Source organism: Nannospalax galili, unplaced genomic scaffold (genome assembly GCF_000622305.1).
Source record: "Nannospalax galili isolate Female #2095 unplaced genomic scaffold, S.galili_v1.0 scaffold559, whole genome shotgun sequence".
Taxonomy (NCBI): Eukaryota; Metazoa; Chordata; class Mammalia; order Rodentia; family Spalacidae; genus Nannospalax; species Nannospalax galili.
The window spans coordinates 3390866-3405670 of NW_008343479.1; the positions used below are offsets into that span (position 1 = coordinate 3390866).

At 39.2% G+C, this 14805-nt stretch overlaps 1 protein-coding gene across 7 annotated transcripts in view; it reads left to right on the forward strand.

The window, feature by feature from the left end:
* Positions 1-14805, forward strand: part of Il1rap (interleukin 1 receptor accessory protein) — a 152009-nt gene that overhangs the window by 47122 nt on the left and 90082 nt on the right. For 6 of the 7 annotated variants that reach the window (XM_029566759.1, XM_029566761.1, XM_029566755.1 and 3 more), the window contains one exon: positions 6094-6158. The exons of the other annotated variant lie outside the window; for it this stretch is intronic. In XM_029566759.1, coding sequence (XP_029422619.1) covers positions 6094-6158 — 65 coding nt within the window. The remainder of the gene's footprint in view (positions 1-6093; positions 6159-14805) is intronic. 7 annotated transcript variants of the gene reach the window in all.

Sequence of the window (14805 nt, forward strand, 5' to 3'; positions counted from 1 at the left end):
CTTGGTCTTTAAGTTTTTTGTTCTATATTAATTATTTGGACAGGTTATTGTGGTATTTCACTGTAGTTTTAACCTACATTTCCCTAATGGGTAATGATCTTGAACATCTTTTCTCGTGTTTATTTGTCTTCTGCCTATTGTTTTTGGTAAAGTAACTTTAATACTTCACAACTGGACTCTTTGTAGCATGGTTCTTCCAGCTTTTATTCTTTGAAAAATTGTTTCCTGTCATTGGAACCTGCTCCTTCCATATAAATCTTAGAATTGGCTTGTCTGTCTGTATCTAAAGCTAACTTTCTGAGATGCTGATCGAATTGAACTAAATTTGTAGGTTAGCTGGGGGAAATTGCTGTATTTTCAATTTGGAGTCTTTCAGTTCATAAATATGACATGGCTCACATTATTTATTCTTACTGATATAAAAAATTAACAAAAAATCATTTTATAAAATACCCATGAAGCCTGGCATGGTTGTGCACAAGAGTAATTCCAGCATTCAGAAAGCAGATAGGAGGACTGAGAATTTGAGACAAACTCGGGCTACATTAAAAGACCTTGTTCTTTTGTGGTGTGGTGGTACATGCCTTTAGTCTCAGCACTTGGGAGGCAGAGGTAGGCTGATCTCTGTGAGATTGAGGCCAGCCTACTCTACATAGTCCATTACAGGCCAGCTGGGGCTACAGGGAGACCCTGTCTCAGTAAGACAAAACAAAAAAACAAACACAAATTGTGGCCTCAAAACAATAAACAAACTAATAAGAACGTGACACCTATGTATTATTGTACCCTTTCTGTGAGCCAGAGGGCCAGGAACAGTGTGAAATACTTGTTTCTTTGCTTTTAGTCTTACAAGACTGACATCTGTGCATCCTCAAGGCTGTGCTCCTTTCTGAAACAGTCACAGATAGATACATTTTCATATCTTTAGCATTTGGAGGGCTAATCAGGGTGTTTCATTTTAATTAGATGTTGATAATTTGTGGTTACTGAGGTATTGATCCATTTCATCTAAGTTGTGGAATTTATATATCCAGAGTTTATAGAATCACCTTATACTTTTGATGTCTCTGTGATCAGTAGTCATGTCTCCTCTTTCATTTTGAAAAAAAAATTATTTACTTTTATTTTATGTGTATGAATGTATTATCTGAATGTATGAAAGTGCACACAGGTCATGCAATACCTGTGGAGGACAGAAGAGGACATCGAATCCCCTGGAACTGGAGTTACAGATGGTTGTTAGCCTCCATGTGGGTGCTGGGATTCAAACCTGAGTCTTCTGCACAACAGTCAGTGCTTTTAACCACTGAGCCATCTTTCCAGCCTATCTCCTCTTCCATTTTTGCTAAATATTTTCTTTCTTTCTTTCTTTCTTTCTTTCTTTCTTTCTTTCTTTCTTTCTTTCTTCTTTGTGAATTGGACTAAAAATATATTAGCTCCATCATTCTTTTCAGTGAATCTATTTTTACTTTTTCTTCTATTTTTTCTTATTTTAAAATTCTTTGATCTCTATTTGTTATGTTGTTCTTCACTTTGCTTGCTTGGCTTATTCATCTCTTTCAAAACCTTAAGGTAAAATATTAAAATATTTATGTCATTCTCTCTAACATGTCTTTAATGCAACACAGTTTTCTATAATAACATTTGGTATATTATATTTTTTATGTTTTTCTAGTTCAAAATAGTTTCTACTTTCTCTTGGAGCTTTTCTTTTTGACCCATTGGGTCATGTAGAACAGAATTTTTTACTTCTGAAGACTTTTCCCACTAACTTCCTGTTTTTGATATCTGGTTAAATCTTGTGGTTAAAGATTGTTGTCTCAGTTCCTTTGAAGCTGTCATGGTTTTATTCATAGGCACATGGTATGGCCTATTTTGGTGAATGCCCTCTCATACTTAAGTTGATGGCCCAGTTATTTGACTCTCAGAGTCCTCAGTAGGCTTTTATGCACATGCTCTGTATCTTCCTTACTGGGGAAGACAGAGCAGAACACACTTCTTTCCTTTTGCCAGTAATTAGTGCCTTTCCTTTTAGTCCATTTAAATGTCTGCTTATTGATAAATATTGGTTGTTGAAATTGTCTCACAAAGACCCTGTTATGGGTCAAAAAAAATCTGTAAGTAGGTAAAAGATTGATGGTGAAAGCAATCTGGATTTCTTAATAAATGTTATCTCCTCTATAAAATGAGATAATTCAAGGTTTACTTTTCTCCCTTAGGTGAGTGTTAATGCAAAAGCTGTTTGGCTTTATCTGTAATTTAGAGATGGGTAAAGAAAAACATGGATGGGCTCAAAATATCCAAGGACTCAGAGATGTGGTTTGGTAGCAGGATTCACCCTCCACAAGGATAGCCATGTAAGGTTTGTGCTTAGTACGAGTGGCCAAGTTTTCAGTGGGCAGATCATTGCAAAAGGCAGAAACAAAGCAAGCGAGATCAATATCATGGTTATAGGCTGCTCATCCAGCTTAGAGGATGGCATTACAGGGTACACAGTGAGATTTCTGGGAAGAACAGATAAGTGTCAGGCTCAAGATCCAAGCCTCCACCATCGTGGTGCACTTCAAAGAGTGATAATTTTATGAATATGAAGTTGTACATAGAGTCACCGAACCAGGGAAAGTTCTACACAGTAGCCTGGGGAAGTGCCATTGTGCAGAGGAGAGCTGAGCAGATGGCAATGTAGAGTGAACAGCAGCCTCCAGGCAGCGAACCCAGGCTGCTTGTGCAGTGAGAGAACCCATGACTGGGCTGACTCAGAGCTGCTGAGATCCAAAGCTTCTTAAGCACAGAGAATGTGGATAATAGGAAGTTTCCTGATCAGGGTAGATGAAAAAGGGAGCACAGATTAAATCCTTCCCAAGATAAATCTTATATTGGGAAACAGTGGCACTAAATATGAAAGAAGTGCCAATACCTAAAGGGGCAATAGAGACGGTGACTGGGAGTTTATCATATGTAGCTTTCTGTCATCTAAAGTCAGAGCAGATCCGATAGAGTCTGTCACAACGTGAAGCTAAACTGTAATTTAGACACTGGGTGCACCCATGTGTTTATAGGCTTCTGGCCACCTTCTCCATCTCTCTTTTTTTTTCATTCTTTTTTTTTTTTGTCTTTTGGAGACAGGGTCTCCCAGTAGCCCCAGCTGACCTGGAACTCACTATGTAGACCAGGCTAGCCTTGAACTCACAGTGATCTGCCTACCTCTGCCTCCCGAGTACTGGGACTAAAGGCATGAGCCACCATGCCAGGCCACTTTCCCCATCTTTGACACAACACCCTCTTATCCTAAGAAACAAGAGCTAAAAATGCATTACTTTTATGATCAACAAAATTCCAAGTATGGCTTCATTCTTTTATTCATCTTAAGACAAGGCTGACCGTGAATTTGTGTTTGCACAAAAGTTATCTTTAGATTAGCTCTACTTTGATGATTTGACTCCACTGCCTTCTACATAATGCAGTTACTCTTGGGAATATCAATTAAGGTCCTCAGTCACACTAATTAGAGTGTCTTCTAAGCTTTGCTTTTGGAATTCAGATGCTTATAAACAGGCCAATTGGTAAAAATCCAGAGTGAGTGCGTGTGCGTGTGCATGTGTGTGTGCATGTGTGTGTGTGTTAATAGCCAAAAGCAATTGAGGAGGCCAGAATACTTTAATATAGCTGAGTGGTGGGGCTGAAACTGCTGTGCCCTGAATCTGCAATTAAATATCTTATTGCTCTTGCTGACAAGGATTGACGCAGAATTATTAACTACTTTTATTAATGACTTGAGTGAGGACATAGGCTGCATGCTGATCAAGTGTGCTGATGACTAAACTCTAGCAGGAGAGCAAGTACTGTGATGACAAACCCAGGATCCAAAATGACTCCAAGGCAGAATTTAGTGGCCATCCTTCCGCTCTGTGCCTGGCAGAATGACCTCTATAAGGCCCAAACTGGTGGTGACATCACTCCTCTAATCAGAAAACATCAGTGATTTCCTAGTTGCTGTATGTTAAATCCCTCATGTTCAGCCTGTTCTTGGCATATTTCCTCCCCAGCCCTCTCTGCTTTCCAACAAAATCTTCTAAAGTTCTTTTCCTAATGCCCTGTTCTTGAGCCAAACTGAATCATTTATATCTATTTCCTATTTATGTCCCACATTTCCATTATCTTTGAATGTGATTCTTCAGTAACTGCCTCTGTTCCCCCACACTTCCCTTCTGCCTCAATTCACAATAGCCAAACCAATTGTTCTCAGTTTGTGTTCAGTCTTCTTACAGGGCCTTGGCTGGAGCAATCTCTCTTCTCCTAATCTTCAGTAACACTCATTGGTTACTTCCTTTATCACATTTTCTTTTATGTTTGTACACATTTTAAGTCACTACTAGACTTTGCTTACCACTACACCCACTGTCTGATAAATTGTATTTCCTAATTATGTCTGCATGTGTGCGTTTTATGCATAGTTGGAGATGCTGAGGAGGTTTGCATGGGGTCTATTGACTGCAGAGGAGAACTCTTATGAAAGGCCCTGTATTTCACTTGCTAGAATCCCCTGCAGTTATTTCATAGGAACTCATCAGCTAAAAATATTGAATATGATTTGCAAATGATGGTTCTGGGGAATCAAGCCCAGGGTATTGCATATGTTAGGGAAGTGGAGGACCACTGAGCTGTACCTCTGACAGTCAAAATGAGTGAATGAATGATATAAGGAAAAAATACCCCTAGATTTCCCTAAGATAATGCTGTGAGTATTGGAAAACACCTTTCCAGGAAAGAAAGGTCATTTAATTTCTGAGATGCAATGGCTTCTTGTAAAACAGCGAACTCACCTATGATTTCTGTACAGCTTTGCTAAAGAAAGAGCAGGTTGTGAATTAGAACTTTCTGGTTTTGTGTGGTTAAGACAAAAGATAGAGGTAGAAGCTTCTACTTTGTTTTGGATGACAATAAAGCCCAAATTTCTTGGGCAGTGATAGTTTATATCTTTTATTTCTATGTAGCACTTTACAAGTGGTCCATGTTAGTTAATATCATATTGTTAGTCACACCATGAAGTATCTTTTTGACCATTTTATATTGGTGAGTCCCTATGGTTGTCAAACTTGTGACTTAGGCGATTTGAGATAATAGTCTGTTGTTAGCTTGGTGGGGGTAAAAAATCCATTTCTTCTCTGTGGCTTTCTAGAAGTACAATCTGTATAGTTTACCAAGACCTTTGATTTCACGTTTGCATGTCTTCAATCAGAAGGCAGAGGTCGAGACCATAGAATTTCTGAGTCATTCAGATTTCTGTATTTGTAATCCTGTGGAGGTTTTTCTAGTGACCAGACATGTCCAGAGTAGTAGGAAAGGAAGCACTTCACAGGGTTGTTATAACTCTAGGCCTTCTGCATTGAAGATCACACACCCAAATACAGGGTCATGGTTCTGGCTGGCTGACAGTAACAGCAGGTTATCAATAGGGAAGCTAAAGCTCGCGGAAACTGGACCCCTGCCTTGTTATTTTTCTCTTCAGTGGATAAGCGAGAGGCAGGGCATGAGGTTTATCTATTCCCTGTTAATATACATTCAGTGTGGTAGACTGCAGACTGTGCCTGAATCAAGGATCTCTAGACCTTCTATTCATCCATGAGATGGAAAAGTACCTGGTTCATAACATATTCCCCACTGAGAAGAGAATGGGGAACTTGGAGAAGGGTAAGAGGGTTAATTCACTTGCCAAAAATGTGGCTCCAGGTCAGAAAATCCAGGTGAACATTTCTTTGAGCAGTTACAGTTCAGTGATTAGCAGAGAGTTCCAGAGTCTTACAGGTGGAATTTGATCATGGCTCTACAAATGTCTAGCCAGAGGATCTCAGTTGTGTTACTTAAACCTTTTAGAATTTATCTGTATGTATTTTGGAGATTCAAAGGCAAATAACAATGCAAAGAATAAAAATAAAAACTATCACTCGTTGGTTCTGACAGCAAAATCTTTTAATATTGTAAAACTCTTGGAACAGTTCTTAGTCCGTAGGCAGCTTGCATACCCAGTAATTATTGTTTAATGACTTCAGAATAAGAGGTACTCTCCCTTACCTTTTTTAATTATGTTGACAGGATGGGACTTCTCTGGTGTGTGATGAGTCTGTACTTCTATGGGATTCTGCAGAGTCATGCTTCAGGTGAGTGACCTTTGATAAATAATTAAAATTTAAATCATATACAGAGTAATGTGTCCACTCTTTCTGATAATGAACTTAACATAATTTAAAATAATATAAGGTTTTATCCATATTCTTCTGTAGTAGCATAGGATCGTGCTCTGAAAGAGCAATGCATTTATTGATGGGAGGGACTTGGATACTTTGACAAGAGGTCTCTTCTGTGTAAATATGCGAAAATCTCATCACCTTCACAGACACAGAGTTCTTCTTCATTACCTTACCTTAAATCCTGTGGAGGAAATGGCATGATATAGCACAATCTGTTTCCCAAACCTGAATGAGAACTGAAGAAAACTCAGTCACTAGCAGTCCATTCAGACCCTACAAACAAAACAAAACAAAATGATAATTTTTTCTTTCTCAAACTGCATCTATATAGGGAACAAAGGACTTGTTGGTAGGATAATTCTTTCTTTGGATGTGGCATCATAAGAGGAGCCAACAAAACATTTTTATTGAGTTTGAATAATCAGATTTAGTCACCATGATCCTGGATTATATGCAATCAGAGGAAGAAGGGGGCTGGATACTCAAAAGTTCATTTTTTGATGTTTCCTCTCATCTCTGAATTGCTGCTCAGTCACCCTCTGGTTTCTCTAACTAGAGAGGGTCTATTGCAGTTTGTACCATTTTTTCCATTCATCAAACTTTTAGAAATTTTTTTTACGTTAAGAGTGAAATTTGTCTGTCATGTCTATGTATTGCTTTGATTCAGCCCCTTACTTGAAAGGGAAAACACCTAACGCACACGTTCTTTAATTTTAATCCAGAGACCCTGGGATCCTCATTTTAATAAAGATCCCCATGTATATAATTCTGATGAACATCATGACTGTGCTTTAACTATCATCACTTTAATGCCTATTCTCTGTGAGAAGCCTGCGGAAGTGTTGGTGTTACAGAACCAGGACCCCAGTGTTCTACAGTATGAACCTTCAAATTTTTCCCTATGGCTTGGATTTCAGCCCTCTTGCATTCTGATCGTCTTTGCTGGGTGCGTTTTAGTTTTTCTATGCCACTTAGATCATTGTATTAGAAACCCAAAATAACTCTAAAGAAGAGGTATAACTAGGACAGAGTACAGCTGAAAGTACGGATAATGTCTAAACTTGTTGGCCCTTTGGGACTCACAAAGGAAAGCTATATTTTAACCAGGACTGATATTCAGCTTGGATATACTAGTGCAAAGCCAGATAGATTAACATGCCGACATCTACCCTGCTTGACTCTCTTGTTTGAGTGGAAGTGACTTGATGTACTGATTATTAAATATGCTGAATATAACACCTGATTATAATTTATTTCTATTTAACTTGGTACCATGTTTGAATGTTCTCTTCTTCAGAGGCTTTCCTTGACCATTGTAAACTAACATATTCCTGCCAGTCACCATCCCCTTACCATGCTGGAGTGACCACATCAGTCATCTTACTAATATTACATGAGCTAGCTTTTTTGGTCCTCTTTTCCTTCAATTCCTCTCCTCTTCCTTCCCTCCCTTCTCCTTTCCTTTCCTCCTCTCTCCCTCTTCCCTCTCCTCTTCTCTCATCTCTTTCCCACCCTCCCTTCCTTCCCTCCTTCTTCTTTCCCTTTGTCATTACTCCCTTTCTGATTTCAAGCTGAGGACATAGCTCTCTTCATTTTGTTTTTTTTTTTCCTAAACACTAGGAATAATGTTTGCTGTATAGATACATAGTAGGTGCTCAATAATAAACCATAAATAGATAATCATTCAGAGCCCCTTTTTCTAACCTGGATAGTTTCATAATGGAAGTGTTAAATCCACACTAATAATTCACTTTTGGAGTGTGAAGTACCTCACCTGTATTTAAAAGGGAGAGATGACCATGCTACTACTGCTGTGAGAGCAAGGATTCCAGAAGTTGGTGAGGGCTGATGCCTGCTGGATGGCCCTGGCAGTACTGCCTTTGAATGACCTTCACTGTGTCCATCAAGGATTTCCCCTTCCCCCAAATGCTGTTGGCAAATGTACTTTCTACCAAGGAACTGTGACTCATAATTCTCTTAGGGGAAGCTGACTCCTTGAATAAGATGAGTTTTCATACCAGCCCCATTGAGTCACCATGGGAGAGGAAACATGTTGTAATCCCCTCAGCCCATCTGGCACATACTCATGCCTTCCTTATGAAGAGGTGTATTGTGTCTGTGATAGTGCTATGCTTCCTCATTGGAGGGGAGGACAAAAAGGAAGCGTTGTTGACCAAAATGAAAGGGACAACTGGCTCTGGGGGTAGAAGGGATCCTTGCATATCTTGAGGGATCAATCAACCTATATACATGAAGGTATCACTTTTCACAGTGATAGAGATGCAGGCAGATGTGCTCCTCTTCCATAAGCCTCTCTGTGCTTCAGATTCTCATTTTAATAGAAGCACGTACCAATATAAAAAACAAAGGAGAAATATCCTGAGAACTCTAGAGTACTCTATGTGCTTATGGCATCAGGAAGAGATTTGCTGTTCTGGACCCATCCACTGAACTCTTTTAAGAAAAGCTTCAAATTTATTTTAAAAAGGAACCATAAGAATTTGTGTTTACCATCATGCAGTGAGGTTTAAGTACGGTGAACTTGGCCTTCAAGGTGCAGAATCCTGAGTGCAGAGCATGGTCTTTTGATATCAGAATTGTGCTTCCTTATCCTCTCAGGAATGGGCAAGCAACATTCACATCTTAGATGGTGATGATAGCAAATAAAAATAACAGTCCTGGAAATAATAATAATAATAATAATAATAATAATAATAATAACAAACCAGTATTACTTCCATTTAGGGAATTAAAGCTTGAATAATTATATTAGTGATAACATAGTTGACTCTGGTTATTTTAGCTGTCACCTAACTTTTTGTTTAAAAAACAATTTGCAGTTTGAATTCTCAGTGTCACTTTGTTCTCACATTAAATCATGGCTATTGGAACTTTCTTTTCTTTGAGGACCCAAGTGGTTAAATAAATTTCTCAGAGCCATACAGTTATTGTTCACCATTACTGTGACTCTGTCTCATGCTCCAGTTCCCAAAACTTAGGTTATTCTTTTCTTAAAAAATATTTTATTTATTTTTTTGTGTATGACTGTATTGCCTATATATATGTAAGTGTAACTGTGCCATGCAATGCCCAGTGAAGGTCAGAAGAGGGTGTCGAATTCCCTGTAACTGGACAGTTGTTAGCTGCCATGTGGGTACTGGGAACCAAACCTGGGTCTTCTGCAAGGGCAGCCAGTGTTCTTAATGACTGAACCATCTCTTCAGCCCCAACTCATGCTATTCTTTATTAAATATGGTTACCATGAGCTGTACTAGATTGTAAATGATTTTCAAAGAAGGTTGTGATGCAGAATAATGGGATATCATTGGGAGGACCATTCACTAACTACGAAAGGAGTATTCAGCCATAGGTTTCCATGTTGTCAAGTTAAGAAGTGTCTTTTCAACCTCACCCTCCCTCAGTTCTCATCTCAAACATCAGCGTTCTATTCTTCTGCTTGCTCTAGCTTTCAGCATTTCCACTGTTAACTGACAAAGTTCCAGCTTGCAACAACTCAAAGGGAGAATTTCAAATTGTCTCAGTCCCCTTTAGTTTATTTTCCATGGACTACACAGTAATTTTAAAACCACCTCAGGGGAGGAATAAACATTTGGACCTTGAGATTCCAAGTTGGGGAGATAGTGAAAGTGACACTTATCCAGCATGACGAAGCTGACAAATATTATCATATTAAAAATATTGGCTACACAGGTCACCTTGAAAGATAGGCAATGCCTCAGCCCCTCCCAAAATGTGTGTGCACTTAAGATATGTTAATGTGTCCTTTTGTTTCAAAGTCAGCACAGTTAACTATGGACCAGGTACAAGGCTAGATTTCACATGCATGTCACTGGATGGGAGGCTAGAGGCCTGTTGTTTAGGAAATCAACTAAGATGTCTGAGCTGCAGCACAAAGCTCATTATGAAACACCTGATGGAGTTAGATTTTGAAGGCTGCCTTGACTCCACAGATTTGTGTGTGTGTGTGTGTGTGTGTGTGTGTGAGAGAGAGAGAGAGAAGAGAGTGTGTGTATGTGTGTTGTGTTTTCATGTGTGTGTGGGGGTGTGTACCCATGCAAATGCATGGCTGCCTTTTATGTGGTTTTTGGGAATTTGAACTCAGGTCTTCTGACTTTCACAGCAAGTGGTCTTATCCAGTGAGCTGTCTCCTCTGTCCCCTGAATGTTTTCTTTCTATCACATTACCATCAGAAGCCATTGTTCTACTAGTGGAAGTAATATCTCCTTCGTGGTACTTTTACGAACTTTGCAGAAGGTAGAAGTAGTATGTTGATTTATAGGGTTTGAGTTACTCAATGCAAAATAAGTAGGTAAATACACTATGGTTTGCTCATGATTGAGTTCAAGTTCTGATGCATTCATTCTGTGAGCTGTTTAATGATATTAAGAAGTTATGTAATCACTTCTTGTCACTATGCTTCTGCCTGTAAAAAAATCAAAACAATAAAGTAACCAATAGCAGCAGTTGGCCATCTTGCTTTTATTTCTTGCTTATGTATGTATGTATGTATGTATGTATGTATGTATGTATGCATGCCCACAGCAGGCACATATGTACCATTGCATGCATGCCCTAGTGCACATGTTTGAAGATCAAAGAACAACTCTCAGGAGTTTGTTCTTTCTTGCCACCTTGTAGGATCTGAGCATCAAAGTCAGGTCATCGGCCCAAATGCAAGTGTCTCTACCTACTGAGCGATCTCTTCTGCCTACTTAATTGTTTTTATGAAAGAGTGTTCTTTGCCACGGACAAACACAGGATATACACTATTTTTATTGTTTAATTAATTAGCCTCTAGTGACAATTTTAATGATTTTACACTTGTTGAGTCTCATGGATTTGACCATTTTTATATTGAATCAGGTGTGTCATTGGGGAGATTTATTTATTTATATATGGTCCTACACCATGATTTAAAAGACAAGAGAGAAAATAAACAAATATGATCCCATGCAAGCACAAAGATGCTCTTCATCCTTTTGGGAGATATTGGAAAAGACAAAATTTTGTCTTTCTTTCTTGACAGTTTCATATATATACAATGTGTCTTTAGATTTACAGTCTAATGCTTACTCAGCCATCTTACCTATGTTCATCACCCATTGACTATTCTCAACCAACCATAAAGATATTGGAACACTTTATTGGGAAAGACAAAATTTTGTCTTTCTTTCTTGACAGTTTCATATATATATACAATGTATCATGAATATTTTCACCCTATATGGCCCTTTGGAATCCCTCTTCATTCTTCACTGAACCCTTTTTTGTCCATCTAGTCCCCCAGCATCTGTACCAGCAGAGAAAATGACTCACCCTCTTTCAGCAACCATTAACAGCCATTGGCTCATCAGAAGATGGTGCTTCATGAGCCCCACCTCCATTCATGATAGAAAGTTAGAGGGCTCAGTCTCGTGCAGGTATCCATGGCTGTACTCATGGCTGTAATAGGGAAGAGAAAAAGTGCTCTTGTCTAGGAGGAAATACATCCTTTATTTGGGAAGAGAATAGTGCAAAGCCAATGAGAGCCTAAAGGAAGGACATTTGGAAGCCAAGATGTCAAGGCTGGAGATACAGCTCAGATGGTAGAACGCTTACCCAGCATGCACGAAGCCCTGGATTTGATCACCTGCACCACATAAGTCGGTCATGGTGAACCACACCTGTAATCCCAACAACTAGTAGGTAGGGACCAGAGAATTAGAAGTTCAAGATCATCCCTGGCTACATAGCAAGTTTGAGGTGAGCCTTGGATACATGAGACTTGGTCTCAAAATTAAGGAGCCAAGCAGAAAAGGTATGTTGGGTACAGACTGTGGAGGATAGCAATCACTATAGCAAAAGAATATTTGTGTTTAATATGTTTGATGTAATTGGATCGTGTACTTTTAACATATTCTTTTTAGTATCTTTGGATATGACCAGATTGCTGCACTCATGATATCACAGCAATTGTGGTTAGCGTCATAAGATCAAGTCTGTCAACTTTCTAGCATGGAGGGGGAAAGGGTTCATAAGCTCACAACTCTAATTGAGAAGGTATGGACAGTTGATGACTTCTGGAAGGGGAGAGTCAGTTTTCTTTTAAGGATGTGGCTCCTGATAGGTAGACCATGCTCCTGTGGATGGTCCCACACCCAGGAATTTATAGGGAGCACAAACTGGACTCGGTAGATTATTTAAAAAATATAAAAGAAGGTGCTAAGTTGTGGGGGTAGGGATGCAGGGATGCATCTGGGAGGAGCTAGGTGGAGGAGTGTGGGAATGGATATAATCAACATACATTGTATGAAATCCCCAAAGAAATAATAAAATATTTTAGAAGTCTGTTTTATCTCTGGAAGGATATATAATAGTTCAGTGCTATATAATGGACTCTCAGCTTCTCATAGGAATTCATTTTGCTTCCAGTCTCAATGGCCTCATTTTGTTTGAATGTGCTTTTTGAAACACTCCACACTCAGACATTCTCGTGACACTCTGTCCTGTCTCTGTTGCTCATGGCTGGTCATACTGAACACTCTTCATTTCTATGCTGTTTGATCCAACCGTTTGGAGAATGTATGAGGAATGCCATTTCATTTTATTCTTAGACCTAAAGGTCACTGGAGTTACAGAATCTCACCCTGTCATTATTTAAATGCTGCTTCTGAAAGCAGAGCTTATCACTCTTTTTGCTCCAAACTGAATTGTAACTTGAAACACACTGCTGTTTGTTTTTAGCTTATTTTTACTTCCTATGGATCAGTGTTATGTAGTCTGATAGAGAATTTAGTGTCATGATTTATTGGCCTGATGCTGACTTTGCAAATAAATGGCTTCTTGTGTCATGGTGATAATCCTATGTTTAGAAAAATGACCTGATTCTTCTCTCACGTGGCCGTCTTCATTGAGAGAAGCCAGAAGTTTTGGAAGGTATCCATAAGTGCATATGTTTATAGGTGGGGAGGCTTAGTTCATAAGCTTTATTCTACCCTTTGAATCACCACTGTTTCTATTTCTATACCCCTGCCTACAGTTTGCATTTTTACTTATTACAATCAGCCCTGAAGCTCCAAATCTTTGCTTTAGCAGCAACTCACTGTCAGGTCAGTTCCTACTTATTTTCTTTTCTGCTTACATTAAAAATATTTTATTGATTCTTTGAGAACTTCATACAGTGTATTTTGATCATATTCAGACCCCTCCCCATCCCAGCCACATGTCACTACCCCTCAACTTCATGCCCTCTATTTTTGCTTTCTTTCTGTTTTGTTTTTGTTTTGGTCTTTTTGAGACAGGGTCTCTCTATAGCCCCAGTTGTCCTGGAACTCACTATGTAGACCAGGCTGGCCTCAAACTCACAAAGATCCTCCTGCCTCTGCCTCCCAAGTGCTGGGATTAAAGGCGTGTGCCACCATGCCTGGCTATATTTTGCATTTTTAATTAAAATTTTTTGACATGAGTATTGTATTTGCATCATTCCCCTCCTCTCAGTGACCTCTCCAAGTCCCGCCATGTCCCCCTCACTCCTTCTCAGGTCTGTCCTCTTTGATTATTACTGTTACATAGACCTACATATATATATATATATACCAATAGATAAAAGGCACTGTGTCTATTTAATGGTGCTCATGTATACATGTGACTACGGTTGGCCACTTGGGATTAGATAGTCTCTCAGTGAGCTCGTCTCTGGAGCAAACTTATTTTCCCTCCCCAGCATCTGTTGACTGCCTGTAGCTCTTCATCTAGAGGTAGGACCCTGTGAAATTTCCCTCATCCATATTGGCATGTCAACTGTTTTTGACAATATGCATATTTCATTAAATTATTGCTGTGGAGATTACATGGGTGCAGCTTTCCTGTCATGTGTAGAGACACAATTTAGCAGCAGGCATCCTGGTCCTCTGGCTCTTAGAACCTTTTGGCGTCCTTCTGCTGTTCCTGAGGCTTAGATAGGGGTTCCCTTGTAGATGTGTCAGCTGTGTCAAGGCACCCCACATTTGTTCTCTGTGCTTTGTCCAGCTGTGGAACTTTGTAATAGTCCCCATCTGTTGCAAAAAGAAACGTTTTTGATGAATTGTGACAAGAGATATATTTGTTTGTTAATATAATGATGCATATTTACAATATAGTAAGAAATTATCCCAGCTGTGAATCCTGTGAGCAACAACAACTGTCCCGGCAAGATATGGCCACTGGTGCAATTGTGGCATGAACAATTTGGAAGTGATCAGCCACTTTCTAATTGGATTTAAGGTCTACTTCATAAGATCAAGTCCATATATGACATTGATATCATGCCTATGAACCTGTGGCTAGAGAGGTCACAGACCATAAGGAAGAGGCTAATACTATTATTCTGCTAAGCAGATATAGTATTAAACTAACTCCTAATGATCTATTGTCATACCCACAGATTAATGCATTCCCCCATCTCTTACCAGAGACGTATTCTTATGTAGCAGATGGTGATTAATACAGAGAGCCACAACTGGTCAATGTCAGAGAATAAGAGTGTTTATCCCTGAGTAGGAAACCTATATTAAACTTG